We start from the raw sequence: 26,495 nt of genomic DNA, 5'->3' as shown, positions 1-26,495 counted from the left end.
GCTTGGGCTTCAGTCTCAGCTGTATCATTTCCTAACCAAGTCACCTTGTAAAAATCAGTTAATCTTTCTGGACGTTAATTACTGCACTTATGTTAAGACATTTTAGAAACTTCCAAGCAGTACAAGAGTGTTAGTTGCTGTTATTACAATAATTATTATCACAGATAACTAATGTGTTAGCATTTTGGAAATAAGGTGTGTGTCTTTTTAATCTTTTTTAAGCCCCTTAATGCCTAGTATAGTTCCTTATAATTAGTAAGTGCCTAATAAATGTTAAGTCACAGACTAATTGAAGGTTATCTCTAGAATTAATTCTGCCCATTAGTTAAGGTTGAAGCTAAGAATTGGGCTTCCTTACATATATTTTTTCCTTTTAATTTTTGTGTATTGAGTTTTATAGCTCTAAACCTAAGTTCTAACATAGTTTACATCAAAAAAATCTACATTCTAATATGAGGTCTTTTTTAAAATAATTTTTTCAAAAAAATTTCAGGCCATCAGCAAGCAGTTTATTATCCCATGTTTTCTTCAAACAGGTGAGCTGATCTATCTTTGTTGTCTAGATGTTTTTTAATACTATTAAAAAATCACATCATTTTGTTGGCTTAATGGGACAGTTTGGTTACTAAGATTCTTAAATAATTTTCTTACAAGGTAAAGTTAAAAAGAAGAAAACGTTTTTGGTAGTTTAATTATAGACTTTCTAAAATATTTCCATTCTGCAAAACAAAATGAGTAAAGACAAACGGAATATCATCATGTGTTACTTTATCCTCAGCTTATATTTTGATTAACTTAGAGACATTTTATTTTTCTATATTGGCTAGAAATGATGTAAGGGCAAAATAATTCTGATAAAAGTCACTTTATTTGGCTGTTACTTCTTCTTCTCGGATAACCAGAATCAAAGGCATGTTTAAGTGAAAATACCTAAAAACAATTTAAACACATTTAACATGATTTTTTTAAAAGTTATTATTTACTAAAAAAAACTAATGTATTGAATTTATGTACCAACAGCCTTATTTTGAGTTTCTTTAACAGATGAAGGAAGAAAGCCAGAGTTCAATACTTTCACTGTTGCCTCCTGCTTGTCACAGGCCATCAACAGCACCACCTCCAGTGTCACCTTGGACTGAGCCGGAATGGGATTTTCCTGATGAAAAAGATTCAAACTGGGAATTCTAGGGCTGCCAAACCCTTTTATGTCCTATGTACTTGACACTTTCTCCCTGCTGCTTTTTCTTCTGTATTGCTAGGTACAAATACTAGAATTATACTTGAAAATACAGTTGGTGCACTGGAGAATCTATCATTTAAAACCACTCTGTTCAAAGGAGCATGAGGTTATAGCCCCTTTGGTTAGCTCAGAGTGCTGTTATAACTCCAGGGAAACTTTGGAATTATTAATCTAACTACATTTAGTGTCATCTGTTCTCAAAATTTTTTCCCAAGCTGTGACTAACTATTCTTTTTGATTTCTCAGTATAATTTTTGAGCCAGTTAAATTTTTCAGCATTTTGCTGCCCTCAGGGGAATGAGCCCTCAGAGGACATTGCTTCCAAGTACATTTTTTACTTCCAGATTCTCTAGCCTTTTTAATCAGCTATTGTTAAACCAACAGGCTAGTTTATCCTGGCATCAAACCTGTTTTTGATAGAAGGGAAAATGTTTATACTTTCCCGTTTTCATGTGTTAATAATACTTATGGTAATATCAAACTGAGCCTCACTCACATTAAATGATTCACTTGAAATATATAGAGAAGTTGTAATTTGCTTTTTTTAATTGTTAAGGGGCTAAAGTAACACTTTTCTACTTATGTAAATTATAGATCCTAAATTTATGCGCCCCGTGGGAGCTCAATAAAGATTTATTCAATTGAGTTTATACTTAATAATTTTATTTGTGTGGTTTGACAAAGCTAAAACATACATTCTAATTTGTTTTGCCAAGGAAAGCTCTTTCTCAAACAGATTTATTTATATAACCTGTTGAATTGGGGACAGCCTGGTGTTTGATTCAATGGAGGCAGATTTTCCAGCCCTTTATATGATTATTCTTGCTCCTGTAGGAGATCCAACTTACAAGGACATAGAGAACTTAATAGTTTTACCTTATTAGCAAAAGAGATATGCTGTCTCAAAAAGAATATGTAGTTTGGACTGTGATAAGTTGGGATTTACCTCAATTAGTAGATTTTCTTTATTTGCACACTCTTATTTAACATTACACTAAAAATTATTTTGAAATGATTAAGACTTAAAAATGAAAACCAATGAGACAGTAATATATAGACTAATAGTCTGAAACACAAATCTTTTCAGGTTTATTGGCCAGCCCCCCTCAAGGATATTTGGGTTACTCCATCAAGCAAGCCACAGACTTGCCAAGGTGGAGGAGAGAAAGGAGATGAGTGCCAGTGGAGGCACTGAGATCACCTGTAGTGGTGGGGGCTGTAGCTCATTCCACTAACCTCCTCCTTCTCATTTCCCCTCAGCAAGAGAAGCTCACAGGAACCACAGAGGAGGTGCTCTCAAATATGTGTGGAGAGTCAATATGTGTACTGCAAAGTGGGACTGTGGAGGCCGGGAAACAGTGCCTCTCAGGTCCACTGTGTTAGGGTTCTCCAGAGAAGCTGAACCAGTGGATTTTTTTTTTTTTCAAGTATAGTTGATTTACAATGTTGTGTTAGTTTCAGGTGTACATCAAAGTGATATATATATATATGTAGGTATATATATTGATATATATATCTATATAGAGAGATATATGGATATAATCACATGTTCTTTTTCAGATTCTTTTCCATTATAGGTTATCAGATATTGAATATAGTTCCCTGTGCTATACAGTAGGTCCTTGTTGTTTATTTTATATACAGTAGTGTGTATCTGTTAATCCCGACTCCTAATTTATCCCTCCACCCACTTGCCCCTTTGATAACCATAAGTTTGTTTTCTGTGTCTGTGAGTTTGTTTCTGTTTTGTAAATAAGTTCATTTGTATCATATTTTAGATTCCACATATACTTGATATCATATGATATTTGTCTTTCTGACTTACTTCACTTAGTATGATAATCCACACACACACACACACACACAGAATAGAAAGTATTCCACTCAGCCATAACAAAGAATGAAATAATGCCATTTGCAGCAACATGGATTTTATATATATATATATATATATATATATCACATCTTCTTTATCCATTCATGTCAGTGGAAACTTAGGTTGCTTCCATTGTCTTGGCTATTGCAAATAGTACATTGGGGTGCATGTATCTTTTCAAATTAGAGTTTTCTCCAGGTATATGCCCAGGAGTGGAATTGCTGGATCATATGGTACCTCTATTTTTAGTTTTTTAAGGAACCTCCATACTGTTCTCCATGGTGGCTGTACCAATTTACATTCCCATCAACAATGTAGCAGGGTTCATTTTTCTCCACACCCTCTCCAGCATTTGTTATTTGTAGACTTTTTAATGATGGCCATTCTGACTGGTGTGAGGTGATACCTCATTGTAGTTTTGATTTGCATTTCTCTAATAATTAGAAATGTGGAGCATCTTTTCATGTGCCTCTTTGCCATCTGATTGTCTTCTTTGGAGAAATGTCTATTTAGCTCATCTGCCAATTTTTTGATTGGGTTATTTGCTTTTTTGATATTGAGCTGTATGAGCTCTTTGTATATTTGGACATTAAGCCCTTGTCAGTCATATTGTTTGCAAATATTTTCTCCCATTCTGTAGGTTGTCTTTTCATTTTGTTTATGGTTTCCTTTGCAGTGCAAAAACATATGTTTGACTAGGTCCCATTTGTTTGTTTATGCTTTTATTTCTTTTGCCTTGGGAAACTGAACATTGCTATGATTTATGTCAGTGAATGTTTTGCGTATGTTCTTTTCTAGGACTTTTACGGTGTCATGTCTTATATTTAAGTCTTTAAGCCATTTTGAGTTTATTTTTGTGTATGGTGTGAGGGAGTGTACTAATTTCATTTATTTACATGCAGCTGTCCAGCTTTCCCAACACCACTTGCTGAAGAGACTGTCTTTTCTCCATTGTATATTGTTGCTTCTTTTGTCGAAGATTAATTGACCGTAGGTGTGTGGGTTTATTTCTGGGCTCTATTCTGTTCCATTGATCCATATGTCTGTTTTTGTGCCAATACCATGCTGTTTTGATTACTGTAGCTTTGTAGTGCTGTCTGAAGTCTGGGAGAGTTATGCCTCCAGCTTTGTTCCTTTTCCTCAGGACTGCATTGGCAATTCTGGGTTATTTATGGTTCCATATAAATTTTAGGATTATTTGTTCTAGTTCTGTGAAAAATGTCATGGGTAATTTGATAGGGTTCACATTAAATCTGTAGATTGCTTTGGGTAGTATGGCCATTTTAACAATGTTCTTCCAATCCAAGCACATGGGATATCTTTCCATTTCTTTGAATCATCTTCAATTTCCTTTATTACTGTTTTATAGTTCTCAGTGTTTAAGTCTTTCACCTTGGTTAGGTTTACTCCTAAGTATTTTATGCTTTTTGATGCAATTTTAAAAGGGATTTTTTTTTTTTTTTAGCTTTCCCTTTCTGATAGTTCATTGTTAGTGTAAAGAAATGCAACAGATTTCTGTATGTTAATCTTATATCCTGCTACCTTGCTGAATTCGTTTATCAGTTTTAGTAGTTTTTGTGTGGAATGTTTAGGTTTTTCTATGTATAGTATCATGTCATCTGCATATAATGACAATTTTGCCTCTTCCCTTCCAATTTGGATATGTTTGATTTCTTTTTCTTATCTGATTGCTGTGGCTAGGACTTCCACTACTATGTTGAATAGAAGTGATGAGAGTTAGCATCCTTGTCTTGCTCCAGATTTTAGTGGGAAGACTTTCAACTTTTCACTGTTGAGTGTTACGTTGGCTGTAGGTTTGTCATAAATAGCTTTTATTATGTTGAGATATGTTCGCTCTATACCCACTTTGGTAAGATTTTTTTTTTCTCTCATGAATGGATGTTGAATTTTATCAAATGCTTTTTCTTTATCTATTGAGATGATCATGTGGTTTTGTCATTTCTTTATCACATTGATTGATTTGCATATGTTGAACCATCCTTGTGACCCTGGGATGAATCCAACTTGGTCGTGGTGTATGATCTTTTGTATGTGTTGTTGGATTCAGTGTGGTAGTATTTTGTTGAGAATTTTTGCATCTATATTCATCAAAGATATTGGCCTGTAATTTTCTTTTTGGTAGTGTTTCTATCTGGTTTTGGTATTAGGGTGATGGTGGCTTCATAGAATGACTTTGGGAGTGTTCCCTCCTCTTCAGTCTTTTGGAAGAATTTGAGAAGGATTAGTATAAGTTCTTCTTTGTATGTTTGGTAGAATTCCCCAGTGAAGCCATCCAGTCCTGGACTTTTGTTTGCAGGGAGTTTTAAAATTACAGATTCTGTTTCACTTCTAGTGATCAGCCTGCTCAAATTATCTATTTTTTTAACACATAAGGAAGCATTTATTTGAGGTTTAACATGAAATCATACAAATAAAATTTGTATAAACAAATCCACATTGAGTCATAACACAGCAGAAGACAAAGTTAAAACGAATTGGCGGCTATATACAGTTGGACAGAGTTGTGTCTTGTACACTAGAAAGTCTTTTATAGAATAATCATCTTAGATCAACAGAAGACCAATCTTCAATGTCATCCTGCAAGCAATCTCCTCCTGTTTTCTTCAATGTCCCCTTGTAGTATGGCTGGCAGTTGTTTTGGTGACTGCCACCCCCTTGAGATGCCTTGCCATAAGTGCTTTCTTGGGCACTGTAGTCTGCATATCCTTGTCCGTATCCGCAGTTCCTAGTTATACCCAGAATAATCATAGCAGCCATAGCCACTATAGTTTTGATCACCACCATAGGCGCTATTGTAATTTCCATATCCTTGATCATAATAATTATTACTTGGTTCCAGTTTTGGCCCTGACCTCAGTCACGACTCCAGCACCACCTCACCCACCAGCTACAGCACATCTTCTTCCTTTTTGTTGTTGCCTGTATGTGCAACTTTGATTTCACACTTCCCAGGACCAATTTGATGATAACTGCTTACTAACAATTTCTTAACTGGCTCTTTGTATATGTAATAAAACAAAATCCTGTTATTTGCTTTTGTATCCATGGGAAGTTCAATATTTTCAATCTCTCCAAAGCCTCCAAAATATTCTTTAATTTGTTCTTCAGAAGTATCTGGGCTCAGTCCACCCACAAAAAACCTTTTGAGGGGTTCCTTCCCTTTTAAAGCTTTGACCTTTTTAGCGTCTAGCAATTTGCCATCCAGTTTGTGTTCTTTAACTTCCAAAACCTTATCAACACTAGCAGCATCTTTGAAAAGCACAAATCCAGATCCTCCTGATCTTTCGGTGACTGGATCTGTTTTAATTGTGCAGTCTACAACTTCCCCAAATTGAGACAAATATTCAGTCAGATCTTTCTTAACTTGTATCCCAGCTCAAGCCTCCAATAAACATTTTACTGTCATCCTGCTGATTCTTGCTCACGTTAATCTTGGATCCCTCTCCGAATTCCTCTGTGTTACTGTACTGATATATATCCTCCATGGTGGCAGAATTGTTGGCTGGTGGGTGCTGTCACGCAGTCTGAGTCGTGGCCGCAACAATGGCAGAGCATTGTATGGAGCTGGATTGAAAATGGCGGCGGACCCTAATTAAACTTAAAAGCTTTTACACAGCAAAGAAAGCCATAAACAAAACGAAAAGAAAACCTACAGAATTGTTGCAAATGATGCAGCTGGTTTTCTTTTGTACTTGAGTTCAAATTTTTGGTTTTTGTGAATCTTTTGTATGTTTTTGATTTGTGGTTACACTGGTTTTCAAGTATGTTAACTCATTATTGTGTCTACTTGCTTTAGACTGGTGGTCCTATAAGCTCAAACACATTCTAAAAAATCTACATTTTCTTATTCCCCTATTTTATGACGTTGATGTCCTGTTTTACATTTTCATGTTTATCCTTTTGCTGTTCATTGTAGTTATAATTGCTTTCACAAAATTCTTTGATTTTTTTTTTAATCTGTGTACTGGCTTATTCAAGTGGTGTACAATCATTTTACATACTTGCTTTTCCGTATTTTGATTTTCCCTTTCCTATGGGTTCTTGCTTCTTTTCTATTTAGAGAAAACCTTTCAATATTTCTTTTAGGGTAGACTTAGTATTGCTGTATTCTTTTAGTTTTTGCTTGCCTGAGAAATTCTTTAATTTTTTCTTCTATTCTAAATGATAATCTTGCTGGGTAGAATATCCTAGGTTGCAGGTTTTTCCCTTTCAGGACTTCGATGAATGTATTTTGCTATTCCCTTCTGGCCTGCAAGGTTTTTGTAGAGAAATCAGCAAATAGCATTATGGGGGTTCTTCTGTAACTAACTCTTTGTTTTTCTCTTGCTGCCTTTAGAATCCTGTCTTTAACTTTTGCCATTTTAATTATGATATGTCTTGATATAGGTCTGTTTGGGTTCATCTTGTTTGGGACCCTCTATGCTTCCTTTATCTGGACATCTGCTTCATTAGGTTTGGGAAATTTTCTGCCATAATTTCTTCAAGTACATTTTAGATCCCCCTTTCTCTTCTCCTCCTGGGATCCCTATTATGCACAGCTTGGCATCCTTTATATCAGCCCATAGGTCTCATATGTCGCTTTCTTTTCTTTTTTTTTTCATTTGTCTTTCAGCGTTCTGTTATGATTGGGTGATTTCCATTATTCTATCTTCCAGATCACTTATTCGTTCCTCTGCATTATTTAGTTTGGTATTTTATTGCCTTTAGTTTGGTTTTCATCTCAACAATTGAGTTGTCTAATTTTGATTGGCTCCTCTTTATAGTTTCTATTTCCTTGTTACAGTGATCTGCATTTCTATTGACAGCCTTTCTTAATTCCTTCAGCATTTTTATTACCTCCTTTTTGAATGTGGAGTCTGGCAGGCCGGAGAGGTCTGTTTCATTGTTTGTTCTTTCAGGGGATTTTTCTTCTTTTAATTGGGAGTGTTTCCTCTGCTTTTTCACTTGTATTTCTTTGACTCTGAATTTAGGGGAAACAATTATCTACTGTGGTCTCAAAGGGCTGTTTTTATGTGGGAGCATCCCTGTGTAGCCTCCATGAGTCTATTATTTTTGGTGTGAGGGCTGTTTTTTGGTATGGATGCCTGCCATGTCTTTCCTCAGAGTTAGCTGGCCATCATCCCCTTGATATGGGGTATGATTGGTGTTGTGATGACCAGAGCTTGCACTCGATGTTGGGCAGGGCCTCCTCTGCTCTGTGGTTGTCACAGCCCTATCGAGAGCAGGGTCTGCTTGCCAGTTGTTGGAATAGAAGCCCCCAGATCCAGTTCTAAGCTGCACTGTGAGGTAGGTGGGATTGGAGCACTCCCTCTGGGAAAGGAGCTGCGCCATATTCCTCTCCAGGGGCTGTCCACTGGGATGGGCACTCTGTGCCATCACCTGTTACCTAGTGCATGTGCTCACAAAATACACTGTTGTTGGCACTGCCCTCGGCCCTGCCTCCGCTGTGAGAATGCTGGTAATCAGCTCAGATTTCAGCCCTGCTTCTGCTTGTGTGCACCCACAAAACCTGCTGCTCCTGGCACCAGACCCGCCTCAGCTGGGGAATGCTGGTAATCAGCTTGGATGTCCCTCAGGCACTGCACTCACAAAGCCACTGGTATAAATCCACTGAAGTTGCGTACCCGGACCCGTTGTAGGAGTGGCAGTAATCTGCCCAGATTTCAGCCTCAGCAGCTGCATGTCTTGGGCTGGGAAGTGCAGTGAGGTGGCAAGGACTGTCTGTCCTGGTCTCTCTCTCTCCTGCCTGCCGCAAACTGGCTGCTACACTCTCTTCTGAGCCTCTGAAGCTCCCTATCTGTCCCCTCTGACCTCCTAGCTGGTGAAAGGGGTTCCCAGGGTGAGGGAACTTTTTCCCTTTCACAGCTCCCTCCGAGAGGTGCAGATCCCATTCCAATTACTTCCCCCCCCTTTTATCCTACCCAGTTTACATGGTGATCTTTTGTGCAGCTTTGGTTGTATGAGATCTTCTGCCAACGTTCAGTAAGTATTCCGTGAGAATTGTTCCACGTATAGATTACTTTTATATATTTGTGGAGGAGGTGAGCTCCATATCCTTCTATTCTGCCATCTTGATCTCCATCCCCCCAGTGGATTTTTTAAATAAGGAATTGGCTCACATGATTATAGAGGCTGACAAATCCCAGATCTGCAAGGTGAGTAGGCAAGCTGGAGACCCAGGAGAAGCAGTGGTGTAGTTCCAAATTGAAGGCTGGCAGGCTGAAGACTTAGGATGAGCTGATGTTTCAGTTCGACTCCGAAAGCAGGATAAAGCTGATATCCCAGTGTGAAGGCATTCAGGCAGGAGGGATTCTCTCTCGGGAGGATCAGCCTTTTTCTTCGTTCAGGCCTTCAACTGATGAGGCCCACCACATCAAGGAGGGCAATCTGTTTTTTCAGTCTACAGACTTAGATGTTAATTTCATCCAAAAATGCTTTCACAGAAAGACCCAGAAAACTGTTTGATCATGTAACTGGGCACACTGTGGCCCAGTCAAATTGACACAAAAAATTAACCATCTCAGTAGATATTGACAGCCTCACCCTGAGAGTGAATGCCTTAAGTGTTGCACCATAGGCTCCTGGCATGCTATATCAATTTTTTTTAATCACTGTTGTAACAAATTACCACAAAGTGGTAATGACTTCAAACGCCACAAGTTTATTATCTTACAGTTCTGGAGGTGAGGATTGTAAAATGATTTGGCAGGGCTACATTCCTTCTGCAGGCTCTAGAGGAGAAATTTCTGCCTCTTCCAGCTTCTAGAAGCTACCTGCCTTCTTTTGCTTCACGGGTCAGCATTACTTCAGCTTCTGTTTCAGTGACCACACCTCTGAATTGACCCTTCTGCTTCTGTCTTATAAAATCCTTTTGATTATGTTGGGCCCACCCAGACAATCCAGGATAGTCTCTCCAGCTCCAGATCATTAATTTAATCATAGCTGCAAAATCTCTTTTGCCATGTAAGGTAACATAGTCACAGGTTCCTGGGATTGGGATGTTTGTATGTTGGTGGGGGAGGGGTTATTATTCTGCCTACCGTACATGGCTAATCTCATCTTGGTATCTGCTTTCTGAAGGATCCAAAGTAGCACAGCCACCTTGGCCAAAATGACCTCCCATGAGTTTCTATAGTACTTTCCCCAACAACACTTACACAACTCTACTATAACTACTTCTGTGTTTATGTCCCTGTAGACTGTGGACTCCTTGAGAATACTGTCTTATTCACGAGAATGTAGTTTAGCAAAATGTTTGGCATATTAATTTTATTTCCATGGTAGGAAATTTTTGACCATGTCACAATATTACTGTTAAGAGTTTAATGAGGCAAAGTGACTTGAGATTTCCATCTAGTAAATATTTCCTTCCTTTACTGCAAGCTAGATCAATGGTTTTCCCCATAAGTACTGTTGGTTAGTTGCCTGTTAGCTCTCAAATCCGTTTCTCCACTTTTCCTCTGCTCTGTTTCACTGGGAACTACATTTCCCATGCCCCCTCACTCTCTGGTTTCCAGCGAGGCAATAGCAGGAGATTAGAGAGCAGGATGAGAGAGAAAAAACATAGTTATTTCTCATCCCCTGCCCCACTCCCCTGTTTCTTGTGGTGTCTCTGTCAGTGGCTGTATCTTCTTTGTATTCTGGCTCTAGGACACTGGTCACACCACTTCTTCCTGATGTCCTATCTGAGGGGCGCTATCACTTTCTGCTCTTGCCAATCTCTGGATTGCCACATCATCCCTTTTAGTTTCTTAGCCTTGGTTCCATCACCCATGAAACCAATTCCCTGTGTTCCTTCTACTTGAAAGATCCAGAGGTAATTGTGCTTTCCCAGTCACACTCTGCTTGATATATGTACTGGCAACTTTGAGAATTACTAGAAATTCTTGGTCTCCCCCCCAAAATTACTACCTTGATTATGGCATTAAATGAACGATCAGAAATTATGTTTTCTATCAGCCAATTCTATTTAAACTCCATAAACTTTATGATTTATGGTAGAAAAATGGAAATGGACAAAAATTCTATAAATTGAAATTCTTACTCCCCAAGAGTGAACCAAAGTTCAGCAAGATTCAAATATTGTATTTGATAAGAATAGAACCAATTCTCAAAAGTCTCTTAATTTAAATCCTATGCTGATTTAGCTAATTTTTAATGCAGTTTGTTTTATACAGTTTCTTCCTGAGTTTCATGTTATTAAAGAGGCTGTCTCATAGTTTTTTGAGTAAGCTAGAAAGTCACTTCAGTGTATTAGAAGCCTCAGGAATTAGTAGTATGAAATTTGTTTTTTATTATCTTTATAGTGTAAAAAGTTGTAATATCAGATGATATTGAAATTAATAGATGTTCTATAGGCCCAGGGAATTGCATACTGTTGAATCTAGAGCTGAAGAGTTAAAGTATATTCATAACAAAAGGCTGAACATACATAACTGCAAATAGATACTCTGACACTGGGTGGTCAGGGATAATTTAGGGCATAGCAAAGATTTGGAAAATCAGAGAATAGTGAAAAAGGGGAAAAGTTGGGAAATAAAACTTCACTAATGACTATGTATCTTTGAGGTTGTTCTCTAAGATTCATAAACAAAACACATTTACATCAAAAGTGTTTTTTTCATTTTAATTAAAACAAAATGGTTCTAACAAGATGGAATTTGGTTACTGACTTCTATCACACAAAAGGACAGATCTCCAAACCATTTTGTTAATTGGAGAAATGACATTCTGACTACTGGCCTCACACATCATTCTGAACTGTTTAACATCTGGATAATATCACAAATGAGCAAACGTTTTTCAATATACTCTTAATTTTTTTTTGGCTGCATTTTATGGATTTCATAATCTGGGATTGAATCATTTATATGAACTAAGCCTGCTGAAAGCATTCGAGGACTTGTAAATTTTCCAGTGTAGCTTTCTTGTTTGTTAACCTCTGGAGCAGTATACGGTCTTGCAGAGCATTTTAACTGATCATGGCTATCATTTGGGCTCTTTCCTAAAAGCCTTGCTCTTGATTTTGCTTTTTCAAGATGCTTAAATGAAGTTACATATAAATCCTCAACTCTATCCGAACAATCCTAAATATTAAAATAAAAGATCAGGTTGGTGAGTTAGGTTTCTTAAAAGTACATTTTAGACTTACAAGGACTAGTTTGTAATATCAACAAAGAATGAGAGCAGTCAAATGTTTTATAGGCAGTCCCCAAATTCAGACCCTACATTCAATGCCTGCCATCAGATACTTTAAAAACCATACTTTAAAAAATCTCATTGTTTCAAAGGATCTGTTATTTCAAAAGGTATGCAAGATATGAGCTGAAAACCAGAAATCTTAGGGGACCTGTCCTCAGGGGTCAGACTCCTAGGCAAAGACAGCCCTCCTATAATTCTCCTCTTCTAAAATACCTCTTCCCCAACCCCAAACATAAATTATAAGCTCTTATATTATACTTTTTAAAGCATCCAAACATTCATTCTTTAAAAGTTAATAAATACCTTCTTTAATATTTATATACACACGCATACAGAGGTCAGCATCTAAGGATATGGTTATGTTTATACTAAAATATAAAAAGTTTTTGTGTACATTCTGAGACTAAACAAGTAAAATATTTAGGAAAATAACTGGAAGGAAATACACCAAAATAATTTTTTTAAATGATGGTTGTTTTAGGGTGGTGGGATTATGGGCTTAGTTTTCCTTTTCTCTTTTTTTTCAAATTTGTACAATATGACTATATTTTATTTAAAAAATGTAATAATCTACAAGTACCCATAAGAGGGTATGGAGTTATTAGTCATTTCTCAAATTAGTGTAAACTAGTTTCCTCTGCAGTCTGAGCAGTTTGTCCCTTAATGCTTTGCAGAGATGGCCACACCAAGGGAATGGGCCTGCTTTGATTTGGTGAGAAGGTGGGAGTAGATTAATAGAATTGGCAGGTAGGAGGAATTTAGGCAGGACTAAGAAGAATTACGGCAGCAAGAGAGAGAAGATTTACCAAGAAGGAGGTATGAAGAGTCCATATTTTTGCCTGGGTTTGCAAGTAAACATTCTTCCTTTTCCATCTTATATACATGGAAGCAATTAGGTAAGGGAATTATTAAGCAATTATTAAGGGAATTTCTGTTACATTGGTAACATATAATTTTTACTTGACAGTTGATATAACATTACTAGAGTGACAGCAGAAGGGCACGGAGACCCACACCACTGGTTATTTTTCTGGAAGCGCCTACAACTCAATTTCCCTGTCTTCTACTTTGATTGCTTTGGGAGATTTCCTGGATTTTAGAGAATCAAATGAGCGAGTCTTTCTGATGATCTGAAAAATGCCCTCTTACCTCTCAAATTCTCTGGTGTCAATTTTACTAGAGAGAAAAGTTTAGGTACTGTTGGTTTGACAGAGGGAAGTAAATATAACTATCTCCCTTATCCATTCTTAGGATAAAGGTTCTGAGATCCTATATGATCCCATACCATATAACATAAACACAATCTCTTATTTTGTTTGGAAAAGTGATAATAACGATTCCACTTATCTGAGGGAACTTCAGAAAGTCTTTGCTTTTCAAAAACTATGCACCCATCTTTTACTTCCTTTTCCTCGTCTGTACACACACACACACACACACACACACACACACACACACTCATTATTAAATTATTGAATTTAGAAAAGAGAAATACAAAGTTGAGAGTATGTTGATAATATTTACCCTGCTACACATTTGCTTTACTATTTACTAGAGGTAATCATTTGCTTTGCTGTGGAAAACAAATTCAAAGCAACTATTCTGAAATTAGATCTATTTTCTCATTCAAAGATAGTTATGCACATCAAATTATCAATATAATTTCATTTTAGAATTTGTGCGTTTTCCCAACTGTGGGTCATGCCTATCTATATATGCCAATAGAGAAGAGCAGTGTTTCAGAAAATTAAAATAAGCCCCTTCCATTCCTAGAGATTTTAACTTTGCTTTTGAATGTTTTATATAACGTCTAGTAGCAGATTTACCTTCCTAATTGTTTTATGTTAATATTAAAAATAGATATGAATTTCCATGTTTCTTAGCAGATGGCAGAGGGGTGGTGATGAGAGAGAAAAGAAAAGAGTAGAAGCTAAATTAAAATTTTACAATTCAGAATTCAAGAGATTGTAAATTTTGCATATCTCTAAGGCTTAGCAGAATAACTGGCACATAATATGAACTTAGTTTGTTTTACTGAAACAAAGATAATTCAGCAATCTGCAAAAAGACTATATATTTATACTTATATCTGCATGAAAAGACAATCCCAGCCTTTCTGTAGTATACAGCCACTGCCAATGGTTTTACAGGTTGTGCCTGCACAACAGCCCCTGGCTGAGGGGTCAGTCAGGGCTGAAATAGCCAGTCTTCCGTAGACAGAGCTGTGTACCCTGTCCAGGCTGTGTCAGCCAGTAGAGTCGGCCTGGAGGAAAGAATGCTTTTTTTCTAATTAGTGATCTAGAGGGGGGTCCCCTTTATTTTACATAAAGGCACTAAGTGTGTTAACATTCCCTTGATTTTCTGATTGCCTTTGAATGAGGTGAGGTGATATTTGAATGTCAGAAAAATTTTTAAAATTTGGAGGTCTGTTTATCTTGGGGCAGTTAAGGTTACATACATACTTGCATGCAGACACATATACTCTAGATTATCTACAGAACTTTGCCAAATACAGAAATAAAAGACTTAGAAAAACATTACGTGTATAGTTCTTCTTGCAGTCCAATGAAGCAATGCCCTTGGAACAGATTTTCTTAGAAGAATTCCTGTGGTGGGCAGTGTGGTTGGTAATATACTATCTTGTTAAATGACTTTTTTTGTTTGCTGACATGGTCTCTTTCTTTTTGAACCTTGGGCTTTAGATTTTCTCTCTTTAGTACTTCCGGGAAGAGGGATGGTTTTGAGTTTTTCTCAGCTATCAAAACTTTATATTTAAGCAATTGTGATTCAGGGACCTTTTGTTTGGTTTTATATAAAGAGTTTGTTTGGTTTTATATAAAGAGTTTGTATTTCTTCTTTGTAATGTGCAAATGTTACTAAATGTTGTTTTCTATAATTATTATTTCCTTTCCATCTCTGACGATACTAGTCTTCTAATTTTGATTTCTCTCCAGCCTCTGCATTGAGGCGAGTTAGAGTATTACTTTGCCTGGAAGGAAAAGTGAGTTTGTTTACATATTCCTCATCTTGGCATCTTGGCATCTTGCAATTAGGAATTCTTGGATACGGTGACAGTACTGCTTCAGGTTTTTCCTGTACTATCAATTTATAGGTGTTATTGTGCTCCTTTTTGTCAAGGGACTTCATTTTCAGTGTCTTTTCAAAGCAAGCATTTGATTGAGTTATTTTTGATTTACCACTCCAACTATGTGGGTCTTGTATCTCTGTTTTAAAATCACAGTTCTCTGCTTGAGGAAACTGCATGAAACCGTGTTCTTTCCTTTGTTTCTTAGGCATTGTATCTGTAAGTCTTTCTGATGGCTTATTTACTGGAATGGCCTGGGTATTTTTGTTGGAACAAGGTTGTACTTTAATTAAACTGAGTATTTTCACTTCCTCAGGATAGTATCTTTTCTGTTCCTGAATTATTGATGGACTTTATTTAATATTCTCTAAGGAAAAATGTTCCTTTTCTTCCTTTTTGGTCAACTCTGTTTCTACAAGTCTATCTTCAGAAACCTTTTGTAAAGTGGTTTTCTGAGCAATTTTTGAATATTTATTTTGCTTTTCTGAATGGTCCTCCACAAACTGATTTTCATCTCTTAAAGACAAATCTGGCTTTATACATTTTAATGGTGTGGAAGTAGAATTAACCAAATTTATATGCCGGCTTATCCCCTCTAATTGCCTTTCTGTGATTAGTCCTGATTTTGACAGTTTTTCTATAAAAAGGCTCTGGAGGTGTTTGCTTAAATCAGCTTTTAGATCTAAGAGTTCATTTTCTGATAAAGCTATAAGATAGTTTTGTAGAGATTTACTTAAGGGATATTTCATGTTTATTTCAAGCCTACTACCAAAACTCCCTCTTGAAATATCTTGTCCTAACTCATGAAAAGATATTGAGGCACTTTTAGCTCTTAGAGAAGATACATTTGAGTGTATAGGCTCAGATTCTGCGTCTTTAAATAAACTGTTGTCTGAAAGGTTTTTTAGGAAATAGTTTTGGAGAATTTCATTTAAAAAAGATCTTAGCTTTATTTCCAAATGTTTATCTATGAAATGATGATTAAAATTATTTATAAAAGACATGATTTCTTTTACAGTTTCTGAATATTTCTCCAGAAAAATATTTTGCCCTTTTGGTTCTACTTTCTCATTCATCAAATACAGATTTTGATAGATTTCTGGTAAGTCCTCTTTGGTGATGTATCCTGATTCTGAAAGCCTTTCTACAAGGTAATGCTGGATATGTTTACTTAATTCAGATTTAAATTTTTTTATTTCTGACTCTGAGAGTTCTTCTAGAAATACATGCAGCTTTGGATTCAAAATAGGTTTTCTCCCCAATTTGTCTACTTTATCAAAATTCTCTTCGATTTCTTCAAGGTCTTCTGTCTGACTTGGAAAAGGATGTTCAATTAGTCTTTCTAATTCTTTTTCTGGTTGTCTGCTTTTAGACTGACTATATTTGAAAAAAACATTAAATATCTTTTCCAAAAAGGATTTTAACATTATTACATCAGAGTTATTAAGTTTACCCATTAGTGCGTTACTTAAATTTTCTAAAGTAGAACTTAGATCATTTTCTTCTCTATCAAGCCTCTGACCATTACTTGGCAAACCTGTTTTTTTATCTGGTGTCGACTGATATTTTGAATCTTGTGGGGATCTATTTTGGCCTTTGTCTATGAATTCAACTCCATTAAAAGAAGTGATTTCTTTGTGAATGATAGGTGTATTCTGCTCTGAAAGAGGTTCTGTTTTGCTTCTGATATCTGAATAATACTCTGTGGAATACTTTGGCTTTTCTTCAGCAAAAGCTGTCTCTGTATACAGCAAAAAACCCTTCTGGTATTCTTTATCTAATTCTATCACTTTGATTATCCCCAATTCTAAAAGAGTATCTACAGGAAATGCTTGTATTATCTGGCTTATAACAGATTTGGCCGGCGGAAATTCTATTTCATTATTGTTTTCTTCATAGTGAATTAGAACATTGGAAGGCGAACTCTCCCAAGCTGTGGGTAATTGACTCTGCGAGTTTATCTGTGTCTCACTCCATTCTTTCACTCCTCTCCCCAGCTCTGAGAAGACCGGTGCAGTAAATATTTGCTTTATAACATAATCATATACAAGGCTATTCAAATCTGGTTTGGAGCTAGATACTTCACTTTTTAAATGTTTCTTTTTGAAACTACTCTTTTTTTTAATTGGAAAATCTATCTCACCAGCCTCTAAGTGTTTTTCAGAGACAGGTTCCTTTTCTACTTCTGGAGAATTTCCTGGTCCACCTTCTGAAAGTGAATCTGTGGGAATATCTTTAATTATTTCATTTAAAAGAGACTTTGAATTTAAAATGCCTCCTTCTGAAAGCCAGCTATTTAAATCTTGAATTTTTTCAAATACTTCGCCTTCCAAACTACTTGGTTGTTCATCATGAAGAGCCAGAAGTGGAGAACTATGACTTTTCTTTCTTGCTTCAGTGTCCATAGAAACTTCAGGTGTAGAAAATAATCTATTTGAAAGGTCTTGCAGATTTTTACTTAAAATTAACTTGAGCACCACTGATTGTTTTAAATTTTCTATGTGGGAAGTAAGACTTAATGATTTTGAGAGGCAACATTTATTTACATTTACTTTTCCAGTCATTGATGATTCTCCCTCAAAGTTTGGTAAAGATACATTTGGTAGCCTTTCCTGTAACTTATTCTTAGTGTCTAAAGTCTTTATTGTGGTGATACTAGGATGATGGGCTAAATTATTCTTAGTGTCTAAAGTCTTTATTGTGATGATACCCGGATCATGGACTAACTTATTCTTAAGGTCTGAAGTCTTTAGTGCAGTGATACCAGGATCACTGGCTAACTTATTCTTAGTGTCTAAACCCTTTATTGTGATGATATCAAGATTATGGGGCCAGGTTTTATTAGCAGGGCTTGCAGTTTTTGAATGTGTTGGGTAAGGAGGATCTTGGTCTTCATACTCTATAACCTCGGCACTTAAAATATTTCTACATTTGAACATATCTTGGTCTTTCCTTTTTCTGACTGACATTTTGTTGTTTATATTCCTTAGAAAAGGATCAAAACCATTCTTGATGTTGAATTTCTGGAACTGTAATATTAAAAAAAAAAGGTAAGAAATTTGGACGCATTTGTTTTAAATTTATAATAAAATTTTTAGTTAATTCTCTTTGAGCAATCTGCCAATTTATCTATTCATCTTCCTGACTTCTACAAAGAGAAAACCAACTTTAATTATTTTAAAATATTTGAAATTGGAATAATAATGAGAATTTTAATGCAAATTTTTCAAATTCCTAATTCTAATACTATGTTGTGTTCAAGAGCTTTTTGCTACCTGGAATATTTTTAAACACTTAAAAGGCACTCATCAATTGTTTGTTTAAGAACTCGATTTCCAGTGTTAGCTCCATTTGCTTAGACAAAGGCTAACATCAAGATCTAAGTCCTATCCATATAAATATTTTAGTAGCAATGTGGGTAATTTTTTTTAAAATGCAAAGCAAGCAGTAGATATTCCATTAAAAGTATCATAAATATTCTCTAAAGAGTGACTTGGGAACACAGATCATCTGCCTTTAAATCTGAGAGTTTTAACAATGATGAGTTCCACCTAGTCCTTAGCATGTTACAGTAGAAACTTGCTTTTTGATAAATATTATATATGCCTCAGAAATGGTAGAGAACAGTACAAAAAATTCTCAGTTACAGTGAAATGTCAGTGTAATAGCCATAGGCAGTTTTGTAAGCTCTGGGATCAGGCTATTCTATTATTGAAATAGCCTAGAAAATGAAGTCTCTTATTCAAACTCTTTGTTCATACAACTTCTCTATTATCCAATTAAAAAAAGCAAAACGTGAAATAATCAGCCTAGTATTTGTTTTAGTTCATATGGTTTTCAAATGCTAATTGATACCCAGGTGACAGCATAAGAATCCCTGTTTTTTTGTTTTGTTTGTTTTTTGAGAAATACAGATTCCCAGGCTCCATTTCCAAACTGAGATTCATTAGGTCAGAGGTGGGACCTGGGAATATGTATTTTTGTAAAGATGGGTGAGTGTTTCTACTGGGTAGTCTGGCTTTGGAACCACTGAATTACATAAAGTATTACAGAAACCTAGTATTTAAGTATAACTGATATTGGGATAAGAAAACAGTACTCACCTGATATTTTGGCTTGAATTCTATATATTCTGGTTTGAAAGATGGTGAAATGTATTCTTTTGGTGAAAAAGCCACCTTATAAAAAGAGAAGTTTTAATTTTAGACTGCTTGTAATGAAAGGATATTTCCCAAAATAATTTTATTCCTTCAATAGTTATTAAAGATATTAAACATGTTAAAAACTAAATAAGTATTTTTCTCATAACTACCATAATTTGCATATAATCAAAAGAAATTTATATCAGAAATATATATAATCTTAGCTTCCCTGACACCATAATATTCACCCTATTGAATGTGTAAAATCAAAATAATGCTCAGCAACTTTAAGCAGAAACAAAATTGGAAAAGAAAACAGAACTGTTAGAACAAGTGTAATCTAATTCTAGAAGGTTGTGAAATGCTTTAGATAATAAATAGCATCTGATATTACACTGAGATAGCATTTTCAATGACTCTCAAGCTGTAATTGTTAAATGGGTACTTACTGCCTAAGGAAACACTTAGTACTAAATCAAGGTGTACAGGAACAATTATAGAATCACAGAACCACTGACATTTTAGAGATGGATGACACTTTAGAGATAATAAAGTCCTACTCTTTGTTTTACACAAAAATCTGCAGTTGAAATTATTGCCCTAAATTACCAGATGATTAGTAGCCTAAATCCTAGGCATCCTAAATTTTCATCTGATGCTCCTACTACCACACAATCAAGACTTCAGTGAAAGACAATGGTGCTTTGAAAACATCATAATGTTTAGAGAAAACTTGATACCATCTCTTTGCAGAACACTTAGTACTATAAACCGCTTTCCTACACATTTTCTCCTTTAGTTTGTAGGGGGTTCATTATATATCAAGTTAGTTAAAGTAATTCAATGAATGATGCTTTCATAAGAAATACTTTTGGTTTAAGTGTTCATTAATATTAAGCAGTTAATAACATGACTTTATTCTTAAATCTTCAGCAGCTTCCTACATTGTGTTATTCATTGCCCTCACACACTGACTCTAAATAATTTCTGCAAGTATCTCAGTATTCCCCACTATAGTTTCTCTCCAGGAAAATGTGTCTAACTCTGAATTCTAGAAATATATCTTGTACTTTTCCACACCTGTTCCTTTGCTCATTTTGTTTTTCTTTGCCTGAATTTTCCAAAATCTCCCTTAAAAACAGTTTAAATTCTAACATTTGAAAGTTTATTGCCTTAATGAATTTAGTAGAAAATTAAAATTAAAAGAAATATGTATGACAAGGAAGTGGAAAAAAAAGTAGAGGAAAAAATATGATCTAATTTTTGTAAAACACACAAAACAAATAAATAACCCCCCCCAATATAAGCATGGAAAAATATATGAAAAGATACAGAATGTTAACATTGTTTTCTCAAGGGAGTAACTCTGGAGGAGAGGAAAGAGGACGCAATTAACTTTTACTCTGTTTAACTCTGTGTTATTGATTAGATGAACATACAATACTTGTTAGTTAAAAAATCCAGGATAGTTATATGAGAGGGAAATGATCAGGATGCTAGAAAAGGACAAAAAAAAGAAGCCAATACAGGAGCTTCAAGATGGTAGACTGAACATGTGCGTTTACTTTCTCCTACCTCCCAAAGTTCCAGTAAATTAACAGAAAATAATATTTCCGAAATAAAAATCTGATGACAAATTGAAATTATAACGGAGTAATCATGGTTCAGGCATACAAAAACAGAGTCAGGTGGCCATTGAGCATCTTGTCTCAGATAAAATCTGGTCTCATTCAGTGGTCTCTGCACCACTGAAAACCTGAACTTTCTCTGAACTGTACCAGACCCAAGGACACCACCAGCAGTATTCAGAACAATACCTGCCAGCTGCAAACTTATGGTCTTAAGGTCTCCCCTTGTAATTATGCAACCATTTCAAACCCCAACCAATCCTTACTTAACAAGAACCCTTACTGCTTGGCTGCTCCAATCATAATTCTTGATAAACAACTCATGTACCTAAATGTAACCTTGCAGTTTTTGCCTTTATAAGTCTCCCCCATTTTGTAGTCCAGTGGAACACAATTCAAGTGCTTGAATATGTGTCTCCCAGGCTGCAGTCCTAACAAACCTCAAATAAACACCTTTTATTTCAATCAGGTCTCCATTTCTGAAATTTTGGTTAACAAATCCCATTGGAATACTAGGAATCAGTAAGGTAACACACCAAGATCCAGAAAGTTGAGAAAGTTTGGAAAATAGGAAACCAGATGGATTGACTTAATGGAAAACCCACATCAAGAAAACCAGACCTTTGGGACTTCCCTGGTGGCACAGTGGTTAAGAATCCGCCTGCCAATGCAGGGGACACGGGTTCGAGTCCTGTTCCGGGAAGATCCCACATGCTGCAGAGCAACTAAGCCCGGGTGCCACAACTACTGAGCCTGTGCTCTAGAGCCCACGTGAGCCCGCGTGCCACAACTACTGAAGCCTGCGCGTCTAGAGTCCCTGCTCTGCAACAAGAGAAGCCACTGTAATGAGAAACCGGCACCGCAATGAAGCGTAGCCCCCGCTCGCCACAACTAGAGAAAGCCTGAGCGCAGCAACAAAGATCCAACGCAGCGAAAAATAATTAATTAATAAAAAGAAAAAAGAAAGAAAGAAAACCAGAGCTTTAAATAACAGAAATCAGGTAGGCCTGAGAAGCAATAAATTCAAGGTCAACATATACAAAGAGAATCAGATGACGGTGCAATTGTCATAGCATTAAAAAGCTGCATTTGGAACAGCTGGATCACTTGGACCCTTCTTTATCACTGTTCTCTTTCTCAGTGCAAACAGAGCATACATTGCTGGCAGTATTGTCTTTCCCCAGTCACTCACCAAACACCAAAACAAACAACAACAAAACAAGCAAGATCAAAACTGCTGTCTGAGAAAATGTGCAATGTGCCTAGGTGGGGACCCTCTATGAGTTTTGAGCCTTGGCACAGCAGCAGAGCAGAGCTTACAGCCACTCACATTTTCACATCAGATAACTGAAGGGGGATAAAAAGGAAGGAAAGGAAGTTCTATTCAGGAGAGAAATACACTGTCTCTTTGGAAATGCTGTAGGGTCTCCAGCCATCCTGCCTGCCCTCTTCCATCCCCATATACCCTCCAGGGAAGCTGGCCTGTCACACAGAGAATACCTATACAGCCAACATATTCCTTCATTCACAAATATAAAGTGGGCCAACAGAGCTCATCAGATATGAGGAAAATCAGTACATGTAAGTGAAGGATCAATAAGAATAAACAGAACTAACCCCAGAGTAAATAGAGCTATTTCTGAAGAATGTAGGGGGAGGATGACCCTTGGAAAAGATTCTAAATGGTATCCTCAGAAATATCTAAAAGGGTATTATTGATTTCCACTTAGCTATATAATAGGCTTGTCAAATTTAATGTATATATAATAGGATTCTAGATTACCACCCTGCTCCCCTCCCCCTCAAAAAAACCACAAAACCTTGGCTTTTCTCTGTTTTTCCTCATCTCAGGTAATGATGCTACCATCTACTGAATTATTAGACCAGAAATCTGTGTCACCCTATCTCTCCACCTTCTTCTTTTCATATATAACCCAGCACTAAGTTCTGTGGCTACTGGCTTCAAAATATATCAAGTATCCAATCATATCCGACCACCACCTACTACCACTGTAGCACAAGCGACCATCATCTCTTCCCAACAATAGTCTCTTAACTAGTCTCTTGCTCCCTATGACAGAGAATGAGAATTACTTTCCCAAAATACATATTATCTCAAGAACCTCAATTTGTTTAGGGGCAAAAACCCTTACTCAAAAAGCTGCATCTTCCAGCCTCCTTTAAAAGACAGGAGTGGCCATGTGACAAGGTTCTGGCCAACTACATATAATTGGAACTTGTCGGGAGAAGCTTCTGAGAGAATGTCTTAAAACAGAGGCAGACTGAGCTGACCGGTACTTTTCTTTTCTTTTTTTTTTTTTGCGGTACGCGGGCCTCTCACTGTTGTGGCCTCTCCCGTTGCGGAGCACAGGCTCCGGACGCGCAGGCTCACCGGCCATGGCTCACGGGCCCAGCCGCTCCGCGGCATGTGGGATCTTCCCAGACCGGGGCACGAACCCGTGTCCGCTGGCGGACTCTCAACCACTGCGCCACCAGGGAAGCCCATTTGTAGACTTTTTACTGATGGCCATTCTGACCGGTGTAGGGTGGTAACTTACTGCAGTTTTGATTTGCATTTCTCTAATAATTAGTGATGTTGAGCATCTTTTCACGTGCCTACTGGCCATTTGTATGTCTTCTTTAAAAGAGGTGAGATATTAATGCCGAAACTGTGCTTAATTTGTCCTTTAAGTGGAAATTCCATACAATGTTGATTTCATACACTAAACTCTATTATTAAAAAAAGTATTGACTTTTCACACTTTTCTTTCATACTCATTCTATTATTTAATTTTATTTTTAACATATTCCTTATGAAATCAACATTATATAGACTTGTCTTAATATTTTTATCTTTTTAAATTAAATTAAATTAAATTTTTATTATTTTTTTGGCTTCGCCCTACAGCATGCGGGATCTTAGTTGCCCGACCAGGGATCGAACCCATGCCCCCTGCAGCGGAAGTGTGGAGTCTTAACCACTGGACAACCAGGAAAGTCCCTCTTAATATTTTTATGTCAAACTACATGCTCATCCTTGTTGCCACAGAGGCAGAGGGTCAAGTTTGCCAACTACACCAAGGATTGAGGATATTATCCTCAAGAAGGGATACTGACAGACAAAAACATGTTAACTATGTGAACAATTAATAAATAGCGTTGAGGTAATCATCTATCCACTTCAGCAAAATTATCAATAGACCTTTACCTCATACTAAAAAAATTAAGTATAGATGGATTAAATATTTAAACATAAAAAAGTATACATAAGGCTTCCCTGGTGGCGCAGTGGTTGAGAGTCCGCCTACCAATGCAGGGGACACGGGTTCGTGCCCCGGTCCGGGAAGATCCCACATGCCGTGGAGCGGCTAGGCCCGTGAGCCATGGCCGCTGAGCCTGCACGTCCGGAGCCTGTGCTCCGCAACGGGAGAGGCCACAACAGTGAGAGGCCCGCGTACTGAAAAAAAAAAAAAAAAAAAGTATACATAGAAAATCAGCTAGGAGAATGCTGACATAATCTTGAAGAGGGGAAGGATAATCTAAACAAGATATAAACTAACAGCCACAAAGGAAAAGCGGCCAGATTTGACCACATAAACAGTTCAAATTTCTATAAGGACTCTGAAGAAGTAAAAAAAATGCAGATAACAAACAGCGTATCTAACAAAGCATTTTTATTCAAAATACATAAAGCATTTTCACACATAAACACACAACCCAATTTGTAAATATGAGCAGAGATTATAAACAGTCAAATAACAGAAATACAAATGGATAATAAACACATGAAAACTGTTCACTCATTAATTCTCGGAAAATGCAAATCAATAGAATATCATTTTTGTGCATCAAATTAAAACAAAATTAACAAAAGCAAATTAATAAAAAATGACCAGGCTGTGAGATAATGGATATTTTCCTACATTTTGGGCGCAAATGCAAATAAGTAAATCTGGTTTAAAAGATAATCTGGTAGTATCTATCAAAAGTAAATATGCTTTTTGAATTTCGGTTTTCTCAGGGTATATGCCCAGTAGTGGGATTGCTGGGTCATATGGTAGTTCTATTTGTAGTTTTTTAAGGAACCTCCATACTGTTCTCCATAGTGGCTGAACCAATTCACATTCCCACCAGCAGTGCAAGAGTGTTCCCTTTTCTCCACACCGTCTCCAGCATTTATTGTTTCTAGATTTTTTGATGATGGCCATTCTGACTGGTGTGAGATGCTATCTCATTGTAGTTTTGATTTGCATTTCTCTAATGATTAATGATGTTGAGCATTCTTTCATGTGTTTGTTGGCAGTCTGTATATCTTCTTTGGAGAAATGTCTATTTAGGTCTTCTGCCCATTTTTGGATTGGGTTGTTTGTTTTTTTGTTATTGAGCTGCATGAGCTGCTTGTAAATTTTGGAGATTAATCCTTTGTCGGTTGCTTCACTTGCAAATTTTCTCCCATTCTGAGGGATATTGGCTCGGTGCTTTGTGACAGCCTGGAGGGGTGGGATAGGGAGGGTGGGAGGGAGGGAGACGCAAGAGGGAAGAGATATGGGAACATATGTATATGTATAACTGATTCACTTTGTTATAAAGCAGAAACTAACACACCATTGTAAAGCAATTATACCCCAATAAAGATGTTAAAAAAAAAAAAGTGAATATGCTTATATACTTTGATCCAACAATTCTGCTTCTCATATTTATCCTATAATATAATACTTACCATTTAGCAAGTGACTATTATGTTCCAAACCCTTTAAAATTCTTTGAAATAGATGATAGTATACTCATTTTGCGATGAGAAAACTGAAAGTCAGATGTAAATTGCCCAAAGTTATGTGACCATGGTAGTGGAAGAATCTGGATTTGAACCTAGATATTTCTTACGGTAAAATCCAAGCTCTTTTTCCTATATCCTAGTTTCCTATTCCTAATTCTCTTACCATCAACAAACACTGCTTTTCATTGGTAGATAAAATTAAATTCCCCATCCCCCCTACCTTTCTTCCACCCTGACCTTTGGGGAAATGATTTAGCATCCTGTCATTGTCAGGGTTTAAATAGAAACTTATTAAGCTATATCTTGAAAATCTTAATTTATGAATGGGCTCTAAAAATGTAAAGGAACTATTGAAAGACTGTCACCTGAATCAGCTATGAGTTGAAAGAGACGTTAGTCCTTTCCAATTCAGATTAGCACTCCAGAAGTTTGTCTCAAAATACTGCATTTCTTTAACACACTGTCTACCTTGGTTCATAAAAAACTCTTCTTTTAACTTCAAACTTCAAAGTTTATTTTACCGTA

General features: G+C 36.5%; 2 protein-coding genes and 1 pseudogene across 12 annotated transcripts in view; 1 reads left to right on the top strand and 2 right to left on the bottom strand.

The window, feature by feature from the left end:
• Nucleotides 1-26,495, top strand: part of STRADB (STE20 related adaptor beta) — a 94,016-nt gene that overhangs the window by 18,944 nt on the left and 48,577 nt on the right. For 4 of the 10 annotated variants that reach the window (XM_067740988.1, XM_067740989.1, XM_067740990.1 and 1 more), the window contains 2 exons: nt 494-536; nt 1,045-1,885. In XM_067740988.1, coding sequence (XP_067597089.1) covers nt 494-536; nt 1,045-1,188 — 187 coding nt within the window. In that variant the 3' untranslated portion in view covers nt 1,189-1,885. Of the gene's footprint in view, nt 1-493; nt 537-1,020; nt 1,886-18,413; nt 18,474-26,495 lie in introns of those variants that run through there. The other 6 variants (XR_010944312.1, XM_067740993.1, XM_067740994.1 and 3 more) reach the window with 4 other exon arrangements.
• Nucleotides 5,388-6,686, bottom strand: LOC137226331 (heterogeneous nuclear ribonucleoprotein D-like pseudogene; annotated as a pseudogene).
• The window catches only part of C2CD6 (C2 calcium dependent domain containing 6), a 134,135-nt gene continuing 119,730 nt past the window's right edge, over nt 12,091-26,495 (bottom strand). Inside the window, exons 16-17 of one of the 2 annotated variants that reach the window (XM_067740983.1) lie at nt 19,527-19,601; nt 12,091-18,452 (exon numbers count right to left, since the gene is read on the bottom strand). In XM_067740983.1, the coding sequence (XP_067597084.1) occupies nt 15,777-18,452; nt 19,527-19,601 (2,751 nt within the window). In that variant the 3' untranslated portion in view covers nt 12,091-15,776. Of the gene's footprint in view, nt 18,453-19,526; nt 19,602-24,731; nt 25,684-26,495 lie in introns of those variants that run through there. The other variant, XM_067740984.1, reaches the window with a different exon arrangement.

The sequence above is a fragment of the Pseudorca crassidens genome, chromosome 6 (assembly GCF_039906515.1).
Source record: "Pseudorca crassidens isolate mPseCra1 chromosome 6, mPseCra1.hap1, whole genome shotgun sequence".
Lineage (NCBI taxonomy): Eukaryota > Metazoa > Chordata > Mammalia > Artiodactyla > Delphinidae > Pseudorca > Pseudorca crassidens.
This window is presented reverse-complemented; position numbering and strand designations above follow the sequence as displayed.